At 53.8% G+C, this 25,389-nt stretch overlaps 1 protein-coding gene across 8 annotated transcripts in view; it reads left to right on the forward strand.

Moving 5' to 3' along the window:
* CAMSAP3 (calmodulin regulated spectrin associated protein family member 3) overlaps positions 1–24,847 on the forward strand; it is a 45,082-nt gene extending 20,235 nt beyond the window's left edge. For 5 of the 8 annotated variants that reach the window (XM_066570326.1, XM_066570330.1, XM_066570331.1 and 2 more), the window contains 13 exons: positions 230–369; positions 2,065–2,158; positions 2,528–2,567; positions 3,154–3,209; positions 3,768–3,840; positions 6,599–7,949; positions 10,052–10,324; positions 11,385–11,509; positions 13,044–13,333; positions 15,025–15,106; positions 16,595–16,701; positions 20,667–20,785; positions 23,290–24,846. In XM_066570326.1, coding sequence (XP_066426423.1) covers positions 230–369; positions 2,065–2,158; positions 2,528–2,567; positions 3,154–3,209; positions 3,768–3,840; positions 6,599–7,949; positions 10,052–10,324; positions 11,385–11,509; positions 13,044–13,333; positions 15,025–15,106; positions 16,595–16,701; positions 20,667–20,785; positions 23,290–23,661 — 3,122 coding nt within the window. In that variant the 3' untranslated portion in view covers positions 23,662–24,846. Of the gene's footprint in view, positions 1–229; positions 370–2,064; positions 2,159–2,527; positions 2,568–3,153; positions 3,210–3,767; positions 3,841–6,598; positions 7,950–10,051; positions 10,325–11,384; positions 11,510–13,043; positions 13,334–15,024; positions 15,107–16,594; positions 16,702–18,844; positions 18,909–20,666; positions 20,786–23,289 lie in introns of those variants that run through there. The other 3 variants (XM_066570327.1, XM_066570328.1, XM_066570333.1) reach the window with 3 other exon arrangements.
* Positions 24,848–25,389: the final 542 nt, after the last annotated feature.

A 25,389-nucleotide genomic window follows, 5' to 3' on the forward strand; every position in this document is an offset into this window, starting at 1 on the left:
GGGTCTTTTTTGGGGTGTGACCCCCGCCCCCAATTCTGGAATTTTCCAGCGATCCGGACCAGCCCAACTTGAGGGCACCATGGGGGGGTCCCGAGTTGAAAACAAGAGCAAAACTTGGGGTCCTAAAGGGGGGAACCCCAATGAGGGGTACAGGGAAGTCCCATAGAGAAGGGGGTCCGGGAAGGATTTTGGGGTGCAACCCCCATTGTTTTCCTCTGGAATTTTCCAGAAATCCGCCTTGGGGCTCCGCTGGCGCTGCCGGACCGGCTGCACAACCTGGGGCTCGTGCGCGACTTTGGCGCGCGCCACCTGCGCACGCGCTGCCCCCTGGCCGTGGAGGACCTGCTCTACATGGCACCGGCCCTGAAGGTAAAAACTGGGATAAACTGGGTTAAACTGGGTGGGGAGTGGGTGAAACTGGGGGGGGACTGGGGGAAACTGGGAGGGAATGGGGGCAATGAAGGCAGTGGGGCAACATGGCGGCCACCCTGAGGGGGAAGCTGGGGAAAAAATGGGACAAACTGGGGAAAACTGGGAGAAACTTGTGAAACTGGGCGAGGAGTGGGTGACACTGGGAGGGGAGTGGGTAAAACTGGGAGGGACTGGGTGAAACTGGGGGAAACTGGGAGTCAATGGGGGCAATGAGAGCAATTGGAACAATGGAGCAACATGGCGGCCATCCTGAGGGGGAGACCGGGAGAAAGTGGGAGAAACTGGGTTAAACTGGGTTAAACTGGGCGGGGGTTGGATGAAACTGGGAGGGACTGGGAGAAACTGGGAAGGACTGGGTGAAACTGGGGGAAACTAGGAGTGGATGGGGGCCATGAGGGCAACTGGAACAATGGGGCAACATGGCGGCCATCCTGAGGGGAAAACTGGGAGAAACTGGGACAAACTGAGATAAACTTGGAGAAACTGGGACAAACTGGAGAAACTGGTCAAACTGGATGGACTGGGAGCAGTGGGAGGGACTGGGAGCAATGGGAGGGATTGGGAGCAGTGAGGGCAATGGAAGAACATGGCGGCCAGTTCTGATGGGGAAACCGGGTTAAAATGTGGAGAAACTGGGAGAAACTGGGGCAAACTGGGGGAACTGGGAGGGAATAGAGGCAATGAGGGCAATGGGGCAAAATGGCCGCCAATCCTGAGGGGGAAACTGGGAAAAACTGGGTTAAACTGGGAGAAATTTGGTGAACTGGGAGGGAATGGAGGCAATGAGGGCAATGGGGCAAAATGGCGGCCAATCCTGAGGGGAAAACTGGGTTAAACTGGGTAGAAATTGGGAGAAACTGGGAAAAACTGGGATAAACTGGTAGAAACTGGGGAAAACTGGGAGAAACTGGGAGAAATTTGGTGAACTGGGAGGGAATGGAGGCAATGAGGGCAATGGGGCAAAATGGCCGCCAATCCTGAGGGGGAAATGGGAAAAACTGGGTTAAACTGGGAGAAACTGGGGGAAACTGGGAGAAACTGGGGGAAATTTGGTGAACTGGGAGGGACTGGAAGCAATGAGGGCAATGGGGCAAAATGGCCGCCAATCCTGAGGGGAAAACTGGGTTAAACTGGGGAGAAACTGGGACAAACTGTGAGAAAATGTGAGAAAATGTGGGAAACTGGAATAAACTGGTAGAAACTGGGGGAAACTGGGAGAAACTGGGGGAAACTGGGAGAAACTGGGAGAAATTTGGTGAACTGAGAGGCAATGGAGGCAATGAGGGCAATGGGGCAAAATGGCGGCCAATCCTGAGGGGGAGAATTGGGATAAACTGGGATAAACTGGGTTAAACTGGAACAAACTGTGAGAAAATGTGGGAAACTGGGATAAACTGGTAGAAACTGGGGGAAGTTGGGATAAACTGGGCAAACTGGGAGAAACTGAGGGAAACTGGGAGAAATTTGGTGAACTGGGAGGGACTGGAAGCAATGAGGGCCATGGGACAAAATGGCCGCCAACCCTGAGGGGGAGAATTGGGATAAACTGGGAGGGATTGGGGGGTACTGGGAGGATACTGGGGGATACTGGTCCATACTGGGAACCCCCCCTGACCCCTCCTGTGCCCCCAGTTGAACGTGGGGGCCTTCCTGGCCGAGCTGTTCCTGTGCTTCGAGGTGCTGAGACCCCCCTTTGTCACCCCCCGGCAGCTGGGGGGGACCTCAGGTACGAGGGGACCCCAAATTTGGGGATGGGACCCCAAATTTTGGGGGGGGTCAGACCCTAAAAATGGGGAAGGGGTCCCAAAAATGTGGAGCTTAAAATTGAGGGGGAGGGACTGAAAGGACCCCAAATTTGGGGAGGGGTCAGGAAGGGGAGACCCCAACTTTTGGGACCTCTCCCCAAAATTTGGGGGTCCTAAAATAGGGGGGATCAAAAGGGGAGGGGACTCGAAAAATGTGGGGAAAGGGACCCCAAAATTTTGGGGGGATCCCAAATTGGGGAGGGGTCCCCAAAGGGTTTTAGGGTTTTGGGGGGGGGTCCTGACACTCCAAATTTGGGGGGGTCCTTCCAATGTTTCCCCTCCCCCCCCAGAATCTCCAGGTGCTGCTGATGCCCCAAACCCCAAAAGCAGGTGAGGATTTTGGGGGGATTTTAGGGAATTTTGGGGTTTGGGAAAGGAATTTGGGGTTTTTGGGGTAATTTCTGGGTTTGGAGGAGATTTTGGGGTTTTTTTGAGGGAATTTTGGGAGGGATTTTGGTGAATTTAGGGGGGATTTTGGGGTTTTTTAAGGGAGGGATTTTGGATAGTTTTTTAGGGGATTTGGGGGTTTTTTGAGGGGGAATTTTGGGTTTTTTTTGAGGGGAATTTTGGGGTATTTTAAGGGGATTTGGGGTTTTTTTGAGGGAGGGATTTGGGGTATTTTAGGGGGATTTTGAGGGAGGGATTTGGGGTTTTTTAAGGGAGAAATTTCAGGGTTATTTGAGGGGGAAATTTGGGGTTTTTCAGAGGGAATTTTGGGGTTTTTTAGGGGGCTTTTTGAGGGAGAAATTTGGAGTTTTTTGGAGTAAATTTTGGGGGTTTTGGGAGGGATTTTGGGAGGATTTGGATTTTTTGAAGGAGGGAAATTTGGGGTTTTTTGGGGGGGATTTAGGATTTTTTTTGAGGGGATTTTGGGGTTTTTTTGGGTTCTTTAACCCCTTCATGACCGCCCCCACAGCTCCCCTGGCTTCAACTTCCGACACCCCCTGTTGGCAGGGGGGGGGCAACCCCCAGGTAAGACCCCCCCAAAATCTGGGGGGGACCCCAAAAATTTGGGGAGGGGTCCCAGAGAGGGGATTTGGGGGGTCCTGGGAGGGATTTTGGGTTTTTTTGGGGGGGAATTTTGGGGTTTTTGGGGCATCCTGGGGGAGCTCATTGGGATTTTTGGGGGGGGGTCTCTGAACTAGGGGGTTCTGGGGTGACCCCAAAAATTTAGGGAGGGGTCCCAGAGGGGGGATTTGGGTTTTGGGTGGTCCTGGGGGGGATTTTTGGGTTTTTTGGGGGGGTCCTGGGGGGATTTTGGGATTTTTGGAGGGGAATTTTGGGGGATCTGGGAGGGATTTGGGGTTTTTTTGGGAGGGATTTTGGGGGGTCCTGGGAGGGATTTTGGGATTTTTTGGGGGGAATTTTTGGGGTTTTTGGGGCATCCTGGGGGAGCTCATTGGGATTTTTTGGGGGGGGGGGGTGTCTCTGAACTGGGGGGGTCTGGGAGGGTTTTGGGGGGGGTTTGGGGTCTGGGGGGGTCATTGGGGTCTGGGGGTGACCCCATTTTCTCTCCCCCCCCCCCCAAAGGGCTCCTGCCCCACTCCCCCTCCCTCCCCCACGGCGACGCCTTCGGGAAGGGCTGGAGCAAGAGACCCCTCAGGTGAGGGGGGTTTGGGGGGTCCTGGGGGGTTTAGGGGGGTCCCATGGGGGTTTGGGGGGTCCCATGGGGGTTTGGGGGGTCCTGAGGGGGTTTTGGGGGGAGTTTGAGAGGATTTGGGGGGATTTGGGAGGGTCCCAGGGGGATTTGGGAGGATTGAGGGTGAATTTGGGGGGTCCTGGGGGGTTTGGGGGGGGTCCCATGGGGGTTTGGGGGGTCCTGGGGGGTTTGGGGGGGGGGTCCCATGGGGGTTTGGGGGGGTCCCATGTGAGTTTGAGGGGTCCTGAGGGGTTTTGGGGGGAGTTTGAGAGGATTTGGGGGGATTTGGGCAGGTCCCAGGGGGATTTGGGAGGATTGAGGGTGAATTTGGGGGGTCTCAGGGGGGATTTGGGGAGTCCCAGGTGGGTTTGGGGGGTCCTAGTGAGATTCTGGGGGGATTTGGGGTGAATCTGGGGGGTCCTAAGGGCTTTTGAGAGGGGTCTCAGGGGGGGTTTTGGGGAGATTTGAGGGGTCCTGAGGGATTTGGGAGAGTTTTGGGGGGGATTTAGGGGGGTCCCAGGTGAGTTTGAGGGGTCCTGAGGGGGTTTTGGGGGGAGTTTGAGAGGATTTGGGGGGATTTGGGAGGGTCCCAGGGGGATTTGGGAGGATTGAGGGTGAATTTGGGGGGTCTCAGGGGGGATTTGGGGAGTCCCAGGTGGGTTTGGGGGGTCCTAGTGAGATTCTGGGGGGATTTGGGGTGAATCTGGGGGGTCCTAAGGGCTTTTGAGAGGGGTCTCAGGGGGGGTTTTGGGGAGATTTGAGGGGTCCTGAGGGATTTGGGAGAGTTTTGGGGGGGATTTAGGGGGGTCCCAGGTGAGTTTGAGGGGTCCTGAGGGGGTTTTGGGGGGAGTTTGAGAGGATTTGGGGGGATTTGGGAGGGTCCCAGGGGGATTTGGGAGGATTGAGGGTGAATTTGGGGGGTCCTGGGGGGTTTGGGGGGGTCCTGGGGGGTTTGGGGGGGGGTCCCAGTGGGATTCTGGGGGGATTTGGGGTGAATCTGGGGGGTCCTGAGGGCTTTTGAGGGGGGTCTCAGGGGGATTTTGGGTGGATTTGAGGGGTCCTGAGGGATTTGGGGGAGTTTGAGGGGGGATTTGGGAGGATTGGGGGGGATTTGGGGGGGGTCCCAGGTGAGTTTGAGGGGTCCTGAGGGGTTTTGGGGGGGTCCCACGTGGGTTTGGGGGGAGTTTGGGCAGGTCCCAGGGGGATTTGGGAGGATTGAGGGTGAATTTGGGGGGTCCTGGGGGGATTTGGGGAGTCCCAGGTGGGTTTGGGGGGTCCTAGTGAGATTCTGGGGGGATTTGGGGTGAATTCGGGGGGTCCTGAGGGCTTTTGAGAGGGGTCTCAGGGGGGGTTTTGGGGAGATTTGAGGGGTCCTGAGGGATTTGGGAGAGTTTTGGGGGGGATTTAGGGGGGTCCCAGGTGAGTTTGAGGGGTACTGAGGGGTTTTGGGGGGGTCCCAGGGGGATTTGGGAGGATTGAGGGTGAATTTGGGGGGTCCTGGGGGGATTTGGGGAGTCCCAGGTGGGTTTGGGGGGTCCTAGTGAGATTCTGGGGGGATTTGGGGTGAATCTGGGGGGTCCTAAGGGCTTTTGAGAGGGGTCTCAGGGGGGGTTTTGGGGAGATTTGAGGGGTCCTGAGGGATTTGGGAGAGTTTTGGGGGGGATTTAGGGGGGTCCCAGGTGAGTTTGAGGGGTACTGAGGGGTTTTGGGGGGGTCCCAGGGGGATTTGGGAGGATTGAGGGTGAATTTGGGGGGTCCTGGGGGGATTTGGGGAGTCCCAGGTGGGTTTGGGGGGGGTCCCAGTGGGATTTTAGGGGGGATTTGGGGTGAATTGGGGCAGATTTTTGGGGTGTTTTGAGTCAGATTTGAAGCCATTTGGGTCAGATTTGGGGCGATTTGTGATGATCAGGGTCAGATTTGGGGTGATTTGGGTCCAATTTGGGGTGATTTGGGTCAGATTTGGGTCAGATTTGGGTGAGATTTGGGGTGACTTGGGTCAGTTTTGGGTGAGATTTGGGATGATTTAGGTCCAATTTGGGGTGATTTCGATCAGATTTGGGTCAGATTTAGGATGATTTAGGTGCAATTCGGGGTGACTTGGGTCAGTTTTGGGTCAGATTTGGGGTGACTTGGGTCAGATTTGGGGTGATTTGGGTCAGTTTTGGGTCAGTTTTGGGGTGATTTGGATCAGATTTGGGGTGACTTGGATCAGATTTGGATCAGATTTAGGTCCAATTTGGGGTGATTTGGATCAGTTTTGGGTCAGATTTGGGGTGATTTGGATCAGATTTGGAGTGATTTAGGTCCAATTTGGGGTGACTTGGGTCAGTTTTGGGTCAGATTTGGGGTGATTTGGATCAGATTTGGGGTGATTTGGATCAGATTTGGAGTGATTTAGGTCCAATTTGGGGTGATTTGGATCAGTTTTGGGTCAGTTTTGGGATGATTTGGCTCAGATTTGAGGTGATTCAGGCCAAATTCGCCTTGATTTGAATCCAATCTGCCTCAAATTTGGCCGCTTCAAACCCAATTCTCCTCAGATTTCCCTCAAACTTGGGCCGATTTCCCTCAAATTCGCGCCGATTTTCGCTGCTTTTCCCTCCAGCTCCGGTGCAGATTTTAACTGAACCAACCTTGGGGACACTTCTGGGGTGTGTGTGTGTCCCCTTTTTATTTTTATTTTTATTTTTATTTTTATTTTTATTTTTATTTTTATATCCAGCCACCCTTTATCCCAAGCCGTCTCCTTCAGCATCCCCTTCGGCCTCGACAGCGACGTCGACATCGTCATGGGCAACCCCGTGGGGGTCCCTGCGGGGACCCTGGCCCGCTCCGCCAGCTCCGACAGCCTCAGCCACGCCCGCCACCCCCTCAGGGCCGCCCCCGTCCCCAGTGTCCCCAACGGTGTCGCCGAGGCCCCCGGGCCGCCCAGCATCGAGGAGGCGCTGCAGATCATCCACAGCTCCGAGCGCCTCCTCCCGGACGGAGCCCCCGACGCTTTCTTCCTCCATTCCCCGGAGCCTCAAAATGCGCTGGGAAACCCTCAGAATTTTCCTGCAAACCCCCAAAACCCTCCTCAAAACCTTCCTCAAAACCTTCCTCAAAACCCTCCCCAAAACCCTCCCCAAAATCCTCCCCAAAATTCTCCTCAGAACTCCCAAAACCCGGCTCGAGCCATGACCAACTTCGCCGAACGCAAGAAGAAACTGGAAGAAGCCGCCCCTCCAAACCCACCCGGGGGTCCCGGCCTTCATTCGGGGGGGGTCTCCACCACCCCCGGGGGTCCCCCAGAATCGGGCGGGGGTCTCAGCGTGGAGATGTCGCAACTGGGGGCGCGTTTGGAAGAAAAGCGCCGAGCGATCGAGGCTCAAAAGAAGCGAATCGAGGCCATTTTCGCCAAGCACCGGCAGCGCCTGGGGCAAAACGCTTTGCAGCGGCTGCGGCAAAACGAGGAGGGGGCTTCTCCTCCCGCCCTTCCCGAGGATGAATTGAGTCTGGGGGCTTCTCCAAAGCCCCCTCAAGCCCCTCAATACGAAGCTGCGGTGGCCAGGTTGAGCGCGGCGCTGAGCTCGCTGCAGTTGGACATGCAGCGTTTGACTCAGCAGCAGGAGCGGCTTCTGTTGGAGCAGAGACCCCACGGAGCCCCCCAGGCTTGGGTGATCCCCCTCCCCAAATCCACCAAAAGCTCCCCAAAAAACCCTCCGGGCTCTCCAGCGCCCACCCGAAAAGGAGGAGGAGGAGGAGGAGGAGGAGGAAGCAGCAACAATGCGGGAAATTCGACACCTGGAGCAGGAGGAGGAACAACAACAACAGCAGGAACCGCGGGTTCTGTCGCGATATCAGCGGGAGGAGTCGCGACTGGGGGGGGTCGGAAAGCTCCTCCCCGCAGCCCCAGGAGACCCCGGCCCGCGGAGCTGCGGCTGCCGCCCCTGACGCGGGTGCTGACCCCTCCCCACGATGTGGACACGCTGCCGCACCTGAGGCGCTTCTCGCCCAGCCAGGTGCCCGTGCAGACCCGCAGCTCGCTGAGGTTCGCCGACGGGCAGGAGGAGGACGCGGACGAGGAAGAGCAGGTGAGATTTGGGGGAAATTTGGGAAAATTTGGGGGAGATTTTGCAGAAATTTGGGTCAGATTTGGAGAAATCTGGGAAAATTTGGGGTCAGATTCAGACCCGCAGCTCACTGAGGTTCACTGATGGGCAGGAGGAGGAGGAGGAGGAGGAGGAAGAGCAGGTGAGATCTGGGGGAAATTCGAGGAAATTTGGGAAAATTCGGGGAGATTTTGCAGAAATTTGGGTCAGATTTGGAGAAATCTGGGAAAATTTGGGGTCAGATTCAGACCCGCAGCTCACTGAGGTTCACTGATGGGCAGGAGGAGGAGGAGGAGGAGGAAGAGCAGGTGAGATCTGGGGGAAATTCGAGGAAATTTGGGAAAATTCGGGGAGATTTTGCAGAAATTTGGGTCAGATTTGGGGAAATTGGGGAAGTTCGGGGTCAGATTCAGACCCGCAGCTCGCTGAGGTTCGCTGATGGACAGGAGGAGGAGGAGGATGAGGAAGAGCAGGTGAGATTTGGGGGAAATTCGAGGAGATTTGGGAAAATTCGGGGAGATTCTGCAGAAATTTGGGTCAGATTTGGGGAAATTGGGGAAGTTCGGGGTCAGATTCAGACCCGCAGCTCGCTGAGGTTCACTGATGGGCAGGAGGAGGAGGAGGAGGAGGAAGAGCAGGTGAGATTTGAGTGAGATTTGAGGAAATTTGGGTCAGATTTGGGGAAATTCGGGTCAGGTTTAGGGTAATTTGGGTCAAATTTGGGGGACACTGGTGCCACTTTGCTGCCACTTTGGGGACCCTTCGGTGACACTTTGGCCCCACTTTAGCCCCACTTTGGTGCCACTTTGGTGCCACTTTGGTGCCACTTTTGCCCCACTTTGGTGCCACTTTAGGGGACACTTTGGCCCCACTTTAGCCCCACTTTGGTGCCACTTTGGTGCCATTCTGGTGCCACTTTGGGGCCACTTCAGTGTGTCAATTTGGGGGACACTTTGCTGCCACTTTTGTTCCACTTTGGTGCCACTTTGGGGGACACTTTTGCCCCACTTTAGCTCCACTTTAGCCCCATTTTGGTGCCACTTTGGTCCCACTTTGGCCCCACTTTGGTGCCACTTTGGTGTCATTTTGGTGCCACTTTGGAGCCACTTTGCTGCCACTTCAGTGCCACTTTGGGGGACACTTTTGCCCCACTTTGGTGCCACTTTGGGGGACACTTTGGTGCCACTTTGCTGCCACTTTAGCTCCACTTTGGCCCCACTTTGGTGCCATTTTGGCGCCACTTTGGAGCCACTTTGGTGCCACTTTGGTCCCACTTTGGGGCCACTTTAGTGACACTTTGGTGCCACTTAGGTACCACTTTGGGGGACACTTTGGCTCCACTTTAGCCCCACTTTAGCCCCACTTTAGCCCCACTTTTGCCCCACTTTGGTGCCACTTTTGTTCCACTTTGGTGCCACTTTGGGGGACACTTTGGCCCCACTTTAGCTCCACTTTGGCCCCATTTTGGTGCCACTTTGGTCCCACTTTGGCCCCATTTTGGTGCCACTTTGGTGTCATTTTGGTGCCACTTTGGAGCCACTTTGCTGCCACTTCAGTGCCACTTTGGGGGACACTTTTGCCCCACTTTGCTGCCACTTTGGGGGACACTTTGGTACCACTTCGGTGCCACTTTAGCTCCACTTTGGCCCCACTTTGGTGCCATTTTGGCGCCACTTTGGTCCCACTTTGGGGCCACTTTAGTGACACTTTGGGGGACACTTTGGCTCCACTTTAGCTCCACTTTGCTGCCATTTTGGGGCCACTTTGCTGCCATTTTGGTGTCACTTTTGCCCCACTTTGCTGCCACTTTGGTCCCACTTTGGTGCCATTTTGGTCCCACTTTGGCTCCACTTTGGTGCCACTTTGGTGCCATTTTGGGGCCACTTTGCTGCCACTTTGGCTCCACTTTGGTGCCATTTTGGTCCCACTTTGGCTCCACTTTGGTGCCACTTTGGTCCCACTTTGGTGCCATTTTGGTCCCACTTTGGCTCCACTTTGGTGCCACTTTGGTGCCATTTTGGGGCCACTTTGCTGCCACTTTGTCCCACTTTGGTGCCATTAACCCCCCCCCTCCCCTCCCCCAGCAGAGACCCCCGCCCCCCCCAGCGCCCCCCGAGTCCCCCAAGGGGCCCCTCCGGGCCAGGGCCTGCGGGGATGGCACCAGCGACGCGTCCCTGTCCCCTGGGGACAAGGGGACACCCCGGGGACACCGGCGGCACCGCCAGGACGAGGAGGAGGACGAGGAGGAGGAGGAGGAGGAGGAGGAGGAGGAGGAAGGAGAAGGGGACTCACTGGAGGGGTCCCCAACCGAGGGGGGGAGCGGGGGGCAGCGAGCCAGCGTGGGCTTCTTCTGTAAGGTACGGGGACAGCGGGGACGTTGGGGACATTGGGGGGGATTGGGGACATTGGGGATGTTGGGGACACATTGGGGGGATTGGGGACGTTGGGGACATTGGGGGGGATTGGGGACACTGGGGATGTTGGGGACACATTGGGGGATTGGGGACGTTGGGGAGATGGGGACATTGGGGACACTGGGGATGTTGGGGACACATTGGGGGATTGGGGACATTGGGGAGATGGGGACATTGGGGACACTGGGGATGTTGGGGACACATTGGGGGATTGGGGACATTGGGGAGATGGGGACATTGGGGACACTGGGGATGTTGGGGACACATTGGGGGCATTGGGGACATTGGGGGACATTGGGGATGTTGGGGATATTTGGGGACACATTGAGGGGATTGGGGACATTGGGGGATTGGGGACATTGGGGACACTGGGGACGTTGGGGACATTGGAGGGGATTGGGGACATTGGGGACACATTGAGGGGATTGGGGATGTTGGGGGTGTTGGGAGGGATTGGGGACGTTGGGGACACATTGGGACATTGGGGATGTTGGGGATATTTGGGGACACATTGGGGGGATTGGGGATATTGGGGACGTTGGGGGGGACTGGGGACACTGGGGACACATTGGGGCTTTTGGGGACATTGGGGACATTGGGGACACATTGAGGGGATTGGGGACATTTGGGGACACATTGGGGGGATTGGAGACGTTGGAGACATTTGGGGACACTGGGGACACATTGGGGGTTTTGGGGACATTTGGGGACACATTGAGGAGATTGGGGACACATTGGGGGGATTGGAGACCTTGGGGACATTGCAGACATTTGGGACACATTGGGGGTTTTGGGGACATTGAGGGGACACATTGGGGACATTAAGGATATTTGGGGACACTGATACATTGGGAGATCGGGGACATTGAGGGGACATTGGGGACAACATTGGGGCCATTGTGGGGACAGGGAGGGCGTGGAGGTGGCCCTGGGGACACTGCGGGATGCTGTCCCCCTGTCTGTCCCCATGTCCCCATGTCTGTCCCCTGTCCGTCTGTCCCAGCTCGATGACTCCGAGCCCGACCCCTCCCCCCCCCGCCGCGCCCCTCCCCCCCTGCGGCAGCGCCGCCTCTGGGGGGCGGGGCAGGAACGGGAACCGGAACCGGAACCGGAACCGGAACCGGAACGGTGAGAGGGGGGAGGGGCCCAAAATGGGGGGAGGGGGCTCCCAAAAATGGGGGGAGGGGGCTCCCAAAAATGGGGGGAGGGGGCTCCCAAAAATGGGGGGAGGGTCCCAAGAATGGGGGAGGGGGGGGGGGGGGTTTCAAAATTTAGGGAAGGGTCCAAAATGTGGGGAGGGGTCTCTCCCCTTTTCTCCTTCTTTTCTCTCCTTTTCCCCCATTTTCATCCCCTTGATGAATTTGGGGAGGGGTCTTGACCCTTTCCCCCCCCCTTGAGGATAATTTGGGGAGGGGTCTCTCCCTTTTTTCCCCATTTTCCCCCCCTTAATGAATTTGGGGAGGGGTCCTGACCCTTCCATCCCCTCAAGGGGGAATTTGGGGAGGGGTCTCTCCCTTTCTCTCCCTTTTCTCCCCTTTTTTTCCCCATTTTTCCCCCTTTTCCCCTCCCTTCATGAATTTGGGGAGGGGTCCTGACCCTTCCCCCCCCCTTAATGAATTTGGGGAGGGGTCCTGACCCTTTTCTCCCCTCGAGATAATTTGGGGAGGGGTCTCTCCCTTTCCCCCCCTTTTCTCCCCTTTTTTTCCCCATTTTTCCCCATTTTCCCCTCCCTTAACGAATTTGGGGAGGGGTCCTGACCCTTCCCCCCCCTCCCAGCCCCCCTCTGGAGCCCCCCCAGCGCCCCGCAGAGGACAAATTTGGGGAGGGGTCTCGGTGAATTTGGGGAGGGGTCTCTCCCTTTTCTCCCCATTTTTTCCCCATTTTCCCCCCCCTTGATGAATTTGGGGAGGGGTCCTGACCCTTCTATCCCCTCAAGGGGGAATTTGGGGAGGGGTCTTTCCCTTTTTCCCCCATTTTTCCCCATTTTTCCCCCATTTTCCCCCTTGGCGAGGGGTCCTAACCCTTTTCCCCTCCCTTAACGAATTTGGGGAGGGGTCCTGACCCTTCTATCCCCCCCAGCCCCCCTTTGGAGCCCCCCCAGCACCCCCCAGAGGACAAATTTGGGGAGGGGTCTCTCCCTTTCTCTCCCTTTTCTCCCCATTTTTCCCCCATTTTCCCCCCCTTGATGAATTTGGGGAGGGGTCCTGACCCTTTCCCCCCGTCGAGGATAATTTGTGGAGGGGTCCTGAATTTGGGGAGGGGTCCTGACCCTTCCCCCCCCTCCCAGCCCCCCTCTGGAGCCCCCCCAGCGCTCCCGCTGATGACAAATTTGGGGAGGGGTCTCGGTGAATTTGGGGAGGGGTCTCTCCCTTTCTTTCCCTTTCTCTCCCTTTTTCCCCATTTTCCCCTCCTTAACGAATTTGGGGAGGGGTCCTGACCCTTTTCCCCTCCCTTAACGAATTTGGGGAGGGGTCCTGACCCTTCCCCCCCTCCCAGCCCCCCTTTGGAGCCCCCCCCGATGACAAATTTGGGGAGGGGTCTCTCCCTTTCTCTCCCTTTCTCTCCCTTTTTCCCCATTTTTCCCCCATTTTCCCCCCATTAACGAATTTGTGGAGGGGTCCTGAATTTGGGGAGGGGTCCTGACCCTTCCCCCCCCTCCCAGCCCCCCTCTGGAGCCCCCCCAGCGCCCCCCCGAGGACAGATTTGGGGAGGGGTCCCGGCGGGGGGAGTTCACCCGCCTGGAGTACGAGCGGCGGCAGCAGCTGAAGCTGATGGAGGAGCTGGAGAAGGTCCTGAGACCCCCCCGCGGGACCCCCGCCCCCAAATCCGCCCCTCGGGGACCCCCCCGAGAGCCCCAAATTCGGGGAGGGGGCTCGGCCGGGGGGGGGAGGGGCCGGCCCCGCTGCTGCGACGACTCCGCCCTGGGGAGGAGCCCCCCCAAGGGGCTGCTGGGTACGGCTGGAATTGGGGCTGGGGGCTTCGGGGGGGGGGGCTTGAAATGGGGCTGGGGGCTTTGGGAGGGGGCTTAAAATGGGGCTGGGGGCTTCGGGGGGGGGTGGAGCCTTAAAATGGGGCTGAGGGCTTCGGGGGGGGGGCGGGCTTGAAATGGGGCTGGGGGCTTCGGGGGGGGCTTAAAATGGGGCTGGGGGCTTCGGGAGGGGGCTTAAAATGGGGCTGGGGGCTTCGGGGGGGGGGCGGGCTTAAAATGGGGCTGGGGGCTTGGGGGGGGGGCCTAAAATGGGGCTGGGGGTTTCGGGGGGGGGCTTAAAATGGGGCTGGGGGCTTTGGGAGGGGGCTTAAAATGGGGCTGGGGGCTTCGGGGGGGGGGGGGCTTAAAATGGGGCTGGGGGCTTCGGGGGGGGGGGCTTGAAATGGGGCTGGGGGCTTCAGGGGAGCCTTAAAATGGGGCTGGGGGCTTCGGGGGGGGGGGGGCCTAAAATGGGGCTGGGGGCTTGGGGGGGGCCTGGAAGTGGGGCTGGGGGCTTCGGGGGGCTTAAAATGGGGCTGGGGGCTTTGGGAGAGGGGGGGCTTGAAATGGGGCTGGGGGCTTGGGGTGGGGGGGGCTTAAAATAGGGCTGGGGGCTTCAGGGGAGCCTTAAAATGGGGCTGGGGGCTTCGGGGGGCTTAAAATGGGGCTGGGGGCTTGAGGAGGGAGTGGAGGACTCAGAAATGGGTCTGGGGGCTTGGGGACAGCCCTAAAATGGGGCTGGGGGAATTTGGGGAGGGGTCTCGGGGTTTTTTGGGGTTTTTTTTTGGAGTTTTTTGGGTTTTGGGGGGGTTTTTGGGGGTTTTTTGGGTCTGGGGTCTCGGTGAATTTGGGGAGGGGTCTCAGGGTGAATTTGGGGAGGGGTCTCACCTTTATCCCCCCCACTGTCCCACAGCTCTGTCCCTGATTTTGGGGGGATTTGGGGAGGAATCTCGGGGGTTTTTGGGGTTTTTGGGAGGTTTTTTGGGGTTTTTTGGGTTTGGGGTCTTGGTGAATTTGGGTCTGGGGTCTCAGGGTGAATTTGGGGAGGGGTCTCTGGGTTAATTTGGGGAGGGGTCTCACCTTTATCCCCCCCACTGTCCCACAGCTCTGTCCCTGATTTTGGGGGGAATTTGGGGACGAATCTCGGGGGTTTTTTGGGGTTTTTTTGGGGGTTTTTTGGGGTTTTTTGGGGTTTTTTGGGTCTGGGGTCTCGGTGAATTTGGGGAGGGGTCTCGGGGTGAATTTGGGGAGGGGTCTCACCCCATTTCTCCCTCAGGCTCCCGTCTCTCCCAGAGCTCTGTCCCTGATTTTGGGGGTTTTTGGGGACGAATCTCGGGGGTTTTTTTGGGTTTTTTTGGGTTTTTTGGAGTTTTTTGGGGTTTTTTTGGGGTTTTTGGGTCTGGGGTCTCGGTGAATTTGGGGAGGGGTCTCAGGGTTAATTTGGGGAGGGGTCTGTGGGTTAATTTGGGGAGGGGTCTCACCTTTATCCCCCCCTGTCCCAGAGCTCTGTCCCTGATTTTGGGGGGATTTTGGGGACGAATCTCGGGGGTTTTTGGGGATTTTTGGGAGTTTTTTTTGGGGTTTTTTTGGGTTTTTTGGGTCTGGGGTCTCGGTGAATTTGGGGAGGGGTCTCAGGGTGAATTTGGGGAGGGGTCTCACCCCATTTCCCCCCCAGGCTCCCGTCTCTCCAAGGTTTATTCCCAGAGCTCTCTGTCCCTCTCCAGCGTGGCCGAGCCGGGCGGGGGGCGCAGCTCCAGGTGAGGGAGGAAATTTGGGAATTTTGGGGAAAAATTTGGGATTTTGGGGGAAAAATTTGGGATTTTGGGGGAAAAATCTGGGATTTTGGGAGGAAATTTGGGGATTTTGGGAGGAAATTTGGGAGTTTTTGGGGAAATTTTGGGGTTTTTGGGGGGAATTTGGGGAGGAATTTTGGGCTCTGGGGGGGATGGGGGGGATTTGGGTCTGGGGGCGTCGGGGGGGAAAATTTGGGAATTTTGGGGAAAAATTTGGGATTTTGGGGGAAAAATTTGGGGATTTTGGGAGGAAATTTGGGAATTTTCAGGGAAATTTTGGGGTTTTGGGGAGGAATTTTGGGGTCTGGCGGGGATTTGGGTCTGGGGGCATCTGGGGGGGGAATTTGGGAATTTTGGGGAAAATTTGGGAATTTTGGGGAAAAATTTGGGATTTTGGGGGAAAAATCTGGGGTTTTGGGTGGAAATTTGGGGTTTTGGGTGGAAATTTGGGGGTTTTGGGGGAGAAATTTGGGGTTTTTAGGGGAAAATTTTGGGGATTTTGGGGTGGAAATTTGGGATTTGAGATGGGGGAAATTTTGGGGGTCTTGGGGTGAATTTGGGGGAATATTTGGGGATTTTAGGGGAAAATTTTGGGGATTTTGGGGGAGGAAATTTGGGGATTTTGGGGGTGGAAATTTGGGGATTTTGGGGAGGAAATTTGGGGTCTTGTGGTGAATTTGGGGGAATATTTGGGGATTTTGGGGTGGAAATTTGGGGATTTTGTGGGAGGAAATTTGGGGATTTTGGGGTGGAAATTTGGGGATTTTGGGGGAGGAAATTTGGGGTCTTGGGGTGAATTTGGGGAAAAAATTTGGGGGTTTTAGGAGAAAATCTTGGGATTTTTAGGGGAAAATTTGGGGATTTTGGGGGTGGAAAATTTGGGGTCTTGTGGTGAATTTGGGGAAAATCTTGGGATTTTTAGGGGAATATTTTGGGATTTTGGGGGTGGAAATTTGGGGACTTTGGGGGAGGAAATTTGGGGTCTTGTGGTGAATTTGGGGGAATATTTGGGCTTTTTAGGGGAAAATTTGGGGATTTTGGGGGTGGAAAATTTGGGATTTTCGATCGGGGAAATTTGGGGGTCTTGTGGTGAATTTGGGGGAATATTTGCGGATTTTAGGGGAAAATTTTGGGGATTTTTAGGGGAAAATTTGGGGATTTTGGGGGTGGAAAATTTGGGGTCTTGTGGTGAATTTGGGGAAAAATTTGGGGATTTTGGGGTGGAAATTTGGGGACTTTGGGGGAGGAAATTTGGGGTCTTGTGGTGAATTTGGGGGAATATTTGGGGATTTTGGGGGAAAATTTTGGGGATTTTGGGGGGGAAATTTGGGGATTTTGTGGGAGGAAATTTGGGATTTTCGATCGGGGAAATTTGGGGGTCTTGTGGTGGATTCGGGTGAATTTGGGGTCATTTTGGGGGGGGTCTCTCAGCCCTTTTGGCCCCTCCCCCAGCCGGGCCGGGTCCCCCTCGGGGCCGGGGTCCCCAGGCCGAGCCCCCCCCCCAGGCCGGGAGTGGGACCAGGACTCGAACCCGTCCTCACCAGGCCCGGAGTACACGGGTGAGACCCCAAAAAACCCCAAAAACCCCAAAATCCACCCCAAAAACCCTCCCAGAGCAGCCCCGGATCCCCTGGGAACCCAAATCCCCCAAATCTCCCCCAAATTTCCTCCAAATCCTCCTCAACTCACCCAAAACCCCCCAAATTCCCCCCACACACACAAAATCCCCCCAAATTTCCCCCAGTTTTTTTCCCAAATCCCCCAAATTTGCCCCAAATTTCCCTTTAAAGCGCCCAAATTCCCTCCCTAAAATCTCCCAAATTTCCCCCCCGAAATTTCCCCCAAAATCCCCCAAATTTCCCCCAAAACCCCCCAAATTTCCCCCAAACTCCCCAAATTTCACCAAAATCACCCAAATTTTCCCAAAACCCCCCAAATTTGCCTTCAAATCCCCCAAATCCCCCCCCCAAAATCTCCCAAATTTCTCCCAATTCCCTCCCACAAATTTCCCCCAAAATCCCCAAATTTTCCCCCAAACTCCCCAAATTTCACCAAAATCACCCAAATTTTCCCAAAACCCCCCAAATTTCCCTTTAAATCCCCCATATCCCCCCCAACGTCTCCCCCACCAAAATTCCCCCAAAACCCCTCAAATTTCTCCCAAAATCCCCAAATTTTCCCCAAAATCCCCAAACTTTCCCCTAAATCCCCCCAATTTTCCCCAAACTCCCCAAATTTCACCAAAATCACCCAAATTTTCCCCAAATCCCCCAAATTTCCTCCAAATTTCCCTTTAAATCCCCCAAATCCCCCGCAAAATCTCCCCCGCCGAAATTCCCCCAAAACCCCTCAGATTTCCCCCAAAATCCCCAAATTTTCCCCCAAAATCCCCAAATTTTCCCCAAACTCCCCAAATGTCACCAAAATCACCCAAATTTTCCCAAAATCCCCCAAATTTCCCTCAATTTTCCCTCATTCCCAGGTCCCAGGCTGTACAAGGAGCCCACGCTCAGCTCCCGATTTCCCCCTCAAATCCCTCAAATTTCCCCCAATTCTCCCCCAAAACACCTCAAATTTCCTCCAAAACCCCTCAAATTTTCCCCACACTCCCCAAATTTTCCCCAAACTCCCCAAATTTGCCCCAAATCCCCCAAATTTGCCCCAAATTCCCTCATCCCCAGGTCCCAGGCTGTACAAGGAGCCTTGGCCGGGTCCAACCGGCCGCTGATCCTGAACCCCCAAATCTGCCCCTAAAACCCCACAAATTCCCCCAAATTTCCCCAAAACCCCTCAAATTTTCCCCAAACTCCCCAAATTTCACCAAAATCACCCAAATTTTACCAAAATCCCCCAAATTTGCCCCAATTTTCCCTCATCTCCACCTCCCAGGCTGTACAAGGAGCCTTGGCCGCGTCCAACCGGCCACTGATCCTGAACCCCCAAATCTGCCCCTAAAACCCCCCCAAAATCCCTCAAATTTCCCCCAAAACCCCTCAGATTTTCCCCAAACTCCCCAAATTTCCCCCAAACTCCCCAAATTTCACCAAAATCACCCAAATTTTCCCAAAATCCCCCAATTTTCCCTCATCCCCAGGTCCCAGGCTGTACAAGGAGCCCTCGCCCAGCTCCCGATTTCCCCCTCAAATTTCCCCCAATTCTCCCCCAAACCCCTCAAATTTTCCCCAAAACCCCTCAAATTTTCCCCAAACTCCCCAAATTTCTCCAAAATCCTCCAAATTTTCCCAAAATCCCCCAAATTTCCCTCAGTTTTCCCTCATCTCCACCTCCCAGGCTGTGCAAGGAGCCTTGGCCAGGTCCAACCGGCCGCTGATCCTGAACCCCCAAATCTGCCCCTAAAACCCCACAAATTCCCCCAAATTTCCCCAAAACTCCTCAAATTTTCCCCAAACTCCTCAAATTTCACCAAAATCCCCCAAATTTTCCCAAATTTCCCCCAAATTTGCCCCAATTTTCCCTCATCCCCAGGTCCCAGGCTGTACAAGGAGCCCACGCCCAGCTCCCGATTTCCTCCTCAAATCCCTCAAATTTCCCCCAATTCTCCCCCAAAACCCCTCAAATTTCCTCCAAAACCCCTCAAATTTTCCCCAAACTCCCCAAATTTTCCCCAAACTCCCCAAATTTTCCCCAAACTCCCCAAATTTGCCCCAAATCCCCCAAATTTGCCCCAAATTCCCTCTCCAGGTCCCCGGCTGTACAAGGAGCCTTGGCCAGGTCCAACCGGCCGCTGATCCAGAACCCCCAAATCTGCCCCTAAAACCCCACAAATTCCCCCAAATTTCCCCAAAACCCCTCAAATTTTCCCCAAACTCCCCAAATTCCCCCTAAATCACCCAAATTTCACCAAAATCCCCCAAATTTGCCCCAATTTTCCCTCATCTCCACCTCCCAGGCTGTACAAGGAGCCTTGGCCGCGTCCAACCGGCCACTGATCCTGAACCCCCAAATCTGCCCCTAAAACCCCCCCAAAATCCCTCAAATTTCCCCAAAACCCCTCAGATTTTCCCCAAACTCCCCAAATTTCCCCCAAACTCCCCAAATTTCACCAAAATCACCCAAATTTTCCCCAAATCCCCCAATTTTCCCTCATCCCCAGGTCCCAGGCTGTACAAGGAGCCCTCGCCCAGCTCCCGATTTCCCCCTCAAATTTCCCCCAATTCTCCCCCAAACCCCTCAAATTTTCCCCAAAACCCCTCAAATTTTCCCCAAACTCCCCAAATTTCTCCAAAATCCTCCAAATTTTCCCAAAATCCCCCAAATTTCCCTCAGTTTTCCCTCATCTCCACCTCCCAGGCTGTGCAAGGAGCCTTGGCCGGGTCCAACCGGCCGCTGATCCTGAACCCCCAAATCTGCCCCTAAAACCCCACAAATTCCCCCAAATTTCCCCAAAACTCCTCAAATTTTCCCCAAACTCCTCAAATTTCACCAAAATCCCCCAAATTTTCCCAAATTTCCCCCAAATTTGCCCCAATTTTCCCTCATCCCCAGTTCCCAGGCTGTACAAGGAGCCCTCACTCCGCTCCCGATTTCCCCCTCAAATCCCTCAAATTTCCCCCAATTCTCCCCCAAAATCTCCCAAATTTCTCCCTCAAATCCCTCCCTGGTGCCCCGAAATTCTCCCAATTCCCCCTAAATCACCCAAATTTCACCAAAATCCCCCAAATTTTCCCAAATTTCCCCCAAAATCCCCCAATTTTCCCTCATGCCCCGGTCCCAGGCTGTACAAGGAGCCCACGCCCAGCTCCCGATTTCCTCCTCAAATCCCTCAAATTTCCCCCAATTCTCCCCCAAAACCCCTCAAATTTCCTCCAAAACCCCTCAAATTTTCCCCAAACTCCCCAAATTTTCCCCAAACTCCCCAAATTTGCCCCAAATCCCCCAAATTTGCCCCAAATTCCCTCTCCAGGTCCCCGGCTGTACAAGGAGCCTTGGCCAGGTCCAACCGGCCGCTGATCCTGAACCCCCAAATCTGCCCCTAAAACCCCACAAATTCCCCCAAATTTCCCCAAAACCCCTCAAATTTTCCCCAAACTCCCCAAATTCCCCCTAAATCACCCAAATTTCACCAAAATCCCCCAAATTTGCCCCAAATTCCCTCATCCCCAGGTCCCAGGCTGTACAAGGAGCCTTGGCCGGGTCCAACCGGCCGCTGATCCTGAACCCCCAAATCTGCCCCTAAACCCCCACAAACACCCCTAAAACCTCCCAAAATCCCCACATTTCCCTCTCTGAACCCCGAATTTTCCAAAAATCCTCCAAATTTCCCCCAAATTTCCCTTCAAATCCCCCAAATTCCCCCCCTAAAATCTCCCAAATTTCTCCTAATTCCCCCCCCGAAAATTCCCCCAAAACCCCTCAGATTTTCCCCTAAAACCCCTCAAATTTCCCCCAAAACCCCTCAAATTTTCCCCAAACTCCCCAAATTTTCCCCAAACTCCCCAAATTTTCCCCAAACTCCCCAAATTTGCCCCAAATCCCCCAAATTTGCCCCAAATTCCCTCTCCAGGTCCCCGGCTGTACAAGGAGCCCACGGCCAGGTCCAACCGGCCGCTGATCCAGAACGCCCTGGCCCATTGTGTGCTGGCCGGGACCCCCAACGCCCCCCTGAGGGCCAAAGTGCTGCAGGTGAGACCCCAAAACACCCCAAAAACACCCCAAAAACACCCCCAAAAAAACACAGCCGGCAAAGGAACCCAAAAAAACCCCACAAGGAGCCCAAAAAACCCCAAAATCCTACAGCGATCACGAAAGGAGCAAAGTGCTGCAGGTGAGACCCCAAAAACCCCAAAAATCCCCCAAAAAAGTCCAAAAATCCCCCAAAAACACCCCCAAGACCCCATAAATCCAGACAGGGGTTCCAAAAACCCCAAAAGGAGCCCAAAAACCCCAAAAGGAGCCAAAAAACCCCAAAGGAGCCCAAAACCCCCAAAATCCGACAGGGGGTCCAAAAGGAGCAAAGTGCTGCAGGTGAGACCCCAAAAACCCCAAAAATCCCCCAAAAAAGTCCAAAAATCCCCCAAAAACACCCCCCAAAATCCCACAGCCAGACAGGGGTCCCAAAAACCCCAAAGGGAGCCCAAAAACCCCAAAAGGAGCCCAAAAACCCCCAAATCCTACAGCGATCCCGAAAGGAGCAAAAGTGCTGCAGGTGAGACCCCAAAAATCCCCCCAAAAAGTCCAAAAACACCCCAAAAACACCCCCAAGACCCCACAAACCAAGACAGGGGTTCCAAAAACCCCAAAGGAGCCCAAAAACCCCACAAGGAGCCCAAAAAACCCCAAAATCCTACAGCGATCCCGAAAGGAGCAAAGTGCTGCAGGTGAGACCCCAAAAACCCCAAAAATCCCCCAAAAGTGACCCCCAAGACCCCATAAACACAGACAGGGGTCCCAAAAACCCCAAAAGGAGCCAAAAAAACCCAAAAGGATCCCAAAAACCCCAAAAGGAGCCCAAAAAACCCCACAAGGAGCCCAAAAACACCAAAATCCTACAGCGATCACGAAAGGAGCAAAGTGCTGCAGGTGAGACCCCAAAAACCCCAAAAATCCCCCAAAAAACCCCAAAAATTCCCCAAAAACACCCCCCAAAATCCCACAGCCAGACAGGGGTCCCAAAAACCCCAAAAGGAGCCCGAAAACCCCAAAAAGAGCCCAAAAATCCCCACAAGGAGCCCAAAAACCCCAAAAGGAGCCAAAAAAACCCCAAAATCCTACAGCGATCCGGAAAGGAGCAAAGTGCTGCAGGTGAGACCCCAAAACCCCCAAAAATCCCCCAAAAAAGTCCAAAAATCCCCCAAAAGTGACCCCCAAAATCCCACAGCCAGACAGGGGTTCCAAAAACCCCAAAAGGAGCCCAAAAAACCCCAAAATCCGACAGGGGCTCCAAAAGGACAAAGTGCTGCAGGTGAGACCCCAAAAATCCCCAAAAAAACCCCACAAAACCTCTAAAATCCCCCCCAAAACCCCATAAATCCCCCCAAAACTCCCAAAAATCCCCCAAAAAACGCCATTAAAAAAACCCGAAAAAAGCCACAAATCCCCCCCAAAAAAAAGCTGAAAAAACCCCAAAAAATCACCAAAAAAAAAAAAAAAATCCCCAAATAAAACCCATAAAGTCCCCAAAAAAACCCTCAAAAAAAACCCAAAAAATCCCCCACAAAAACCCCATAAATGCCCCACAGACCCCCGGAAAATGCCCCCAAAAAAACCCCATAAATCCCCAAAAAAAAACCCATAAACCCCCCAAAAAATCCCAAATAAAACCCATAAAAGCCGCAAAATCCCCCCCAAAAAAACGCCATAAAAAAACCCCAAAAAAAGCCATGAATCCCCCACAAATCCCCCAAAAAAATCCCAAAAAATCACCAAAAAAATTACAAAAAAATCACCAATAAATCAAAAAAAAAATCCCAAAAAATCCCCAAATAAAACCCATAAAAGCCACAAAATCCCCCCAAAAAAAGCCATAAAAAACCCCCCAAAAAAGACATAAATCCCCCAAAAAAGCTGAAAAAAACCCCAAAAAATCACCAAAAAAATCCCAAAAAATCCCCAAATAAAACCCATAAACCCCCCAAATAATTCCTCGAAAAAACCCCATAAATCCCCCACAAATTCCCCAAAAAAAGCCATAAAAAAACCCAAAAAAAAAGCTGAAAAAAACCCAAAAAAATCACCAAAAAAAATTCCCAAAAAATCCCAAAAAATGCCAAAAAATCCTCAAAAAATCCCCAAAAAATCCCCAAAAAATCCTCAAAAAATCCCCAAAAAATCCCCAAATAAAACCCAGAAAATCCCCAAAAAACCCCAAAAAATCCCCCACAAAAGCCTCATGAATACCTCACATACCCCCTGAAAATGCCCCCAAAAACCCCATAAATTCCCCAAAAAAATCCCATAAAACCCCCGTAAATTCCATAAACCCCCCCCAAAAAACCCCAAATAAAATCCATAAAAGCCACAAAATCCCCCCAAAAAAAGCCATAAAAAAACCCCAAAAAAACCCTGAAAAAATCCTCAAAATAACCCCAAAAAATCACCAAAAAAATCCCAAAAAAATCACAGAAAATCCCAAAAAAAACCCCAAAAAACCCCATAAATTGACCCAAAATCCCATTTTTCTCTTCCAGGAGATGGAGCAGAGCTCGGCCCAACAACTCCTGATCCTATTCCGGGACGGGGGCTGCCAATTCCGGGGCGTTTACGCTTTGGGGGGGATCCCCCCGACCCTAAAGCGCCTCCCCAAAAAAACCCCAAAAACGCCACAAAAACACCAAAAAAAAACCCCAAAAAAACCTCAAAAACACCAAAAAAAATTCCCAAAAAATCCCAGAAAAACCTCAAAAAAATCCCAGAAAAACCTCAAAAAAATCCTTAAAAAATCCCCAAATAAAACCCATAAAGTCCCCAAAAAAACCCTCAAAAAAACCCCAAAAAATCCCCCACAAAAACCCCATGAATGCCCCACAGACCCCGTGAAAATGCCCCCAAAAACCCCATAAATCCTCAAAAATATCCCATGAATCCCATAAAACCCCCTAAAAACCCCAAATAAAACCCATAAAAGCCACAAAATCCCCCCAAAAAACGCCATAAAAAAACCCCAAAAAAAGCCATGAATCCCCCACAAATCCCCCCAAAAAAGCTGAAAAAAACCCCAAAAAAATCCCAAAAAATCACCAAAAAATCCCAAAAAATCCCCAAATAAAACCCATAAAGTCCCCCCAAAAAAAACCTTAAAAAAACGCCATAAATCCCCCACAAATTCCCCAAAAAAAAGCTGAAAAAAACCCCAAAAAAGCCGAAAAAGAAAACCCAAAAAATCACAGAAAACCCCAAAAAAACCCCAAAAAAACCCCATAAATTGACCCAAAATCCCATTTTTCTCTTCCAGGAGATGGAGCAGAGCTCGGCCCAACAACTCCTGATCCTATTCCGGGACGGGGGCTGCCAATTCCGGGGCGTTTACGCTTTGGGGGGGATCCCCCCGACCCTAAAGCGCCTTTCGGGGTCGGGGCCCCGCAGCGTCCCCCTGCCCATGGTGGAGGCCCTGTACAAATACCAGTCGGACCAGAGGCGCTTCTGCCGCCTGCCCGCCCGCACCATGAGCGGCAGCGTCGACGCCTTCACCATCCCCGGCCACCTGTGGCACCCCAAGAAACCCGGAACCCCCAAATAAAAAACCCCAAAATCGGGGCTGACCCCAAAAAAACGATCGACTCCGGGTGTCATCAATAATGGGGATTTAGGGATGTTTGGGGACATTTGGGTGACACCAAAGGGGGGTTTATGGGATTCAGGGGGACATCAAGGCCTTCACCATCCCCGGCCACCTCTGGCACCCCAAGAAACCCGGAACCCCCAAATAAAAAACCCCAAAATCGGGGCTGACCCCAAAAAAACGATCGACTCCTGGTGTCATCAATAATGGGGATTTAGGGATGTTTGGGGACATTTGGGTGACACCAAAGGGGGGTTTATGGGATTCAGGGGGACATCAAGGCCTTCACCATCCCCGGCCACCTCTGGCACCCCAAGAAACCCGGAACCCCCAAATAAAAAACCCCAAAATCGGGGCTGACCCCAAAAAAACGATCGACTCCTGGTGTCATCAATAATGGGGATTTAGGGATGTTTGGGGACATTTGGGTGACACCAAAGGGGGGTTTATGGGATTCAGGGGGACATCAAGGCCTTCACCATCCCTGGGTACCTGTGGCACCCCAAAAATCTCAGAAACCCCAAAAAGAATTGGTGTAAAAACCCCAAAATCGGGGCTGACCTCAAAAACGATCGACTCCTGGTGTCACCATTAATGGGGATATTTGGGAATGTTTGGGTGACACCAAAGGGGGGTTTATGGGGTTCAGGGGGGCATCCAGGCCTTCACCATCCCCGGCCACCTCTGGCACCCCAAAAAACCCGGAACCCCCAAATAAAAAACCCCAAAATCAGGGCTGACCCCAAAAAACGATCCCGGTGTGTGCGGTTTGTGTTATTGGGGATGCTTGGGGACACTGGGGACATTTGGGGACACCTGGAATGGGTTTATGGGGACATCAAGGCCTTCGCCATCCCCGGCCACCTCTGGCACCCCAAGAAACCCGGAACCCCCAAATAAAAAACCCCAAAATCGGGGCTGACCCCAAAAAAACGATCGACTCCTGGTGTCATCAATAATGGGGATTTAGGGATGTTTGGGGACATTTGGGTGACACCAAAGGGAGGTT

This window comes from Molothrus aeneus, unplaced genomic scaffold (genome assembly GCF_037042795.1).
Source record: "Molothrus aeneus isolate 106 unplaced genomic scaffold, BPBGC_Maene_1.0 scaffold_30, whole genome shotgun sequence".
Lineage (NCBI taxonomy): Eukaryota > Metazoa > Chordata > Aves > Passeriformes > Icteridae > Molothrus > Molothrus aeneus.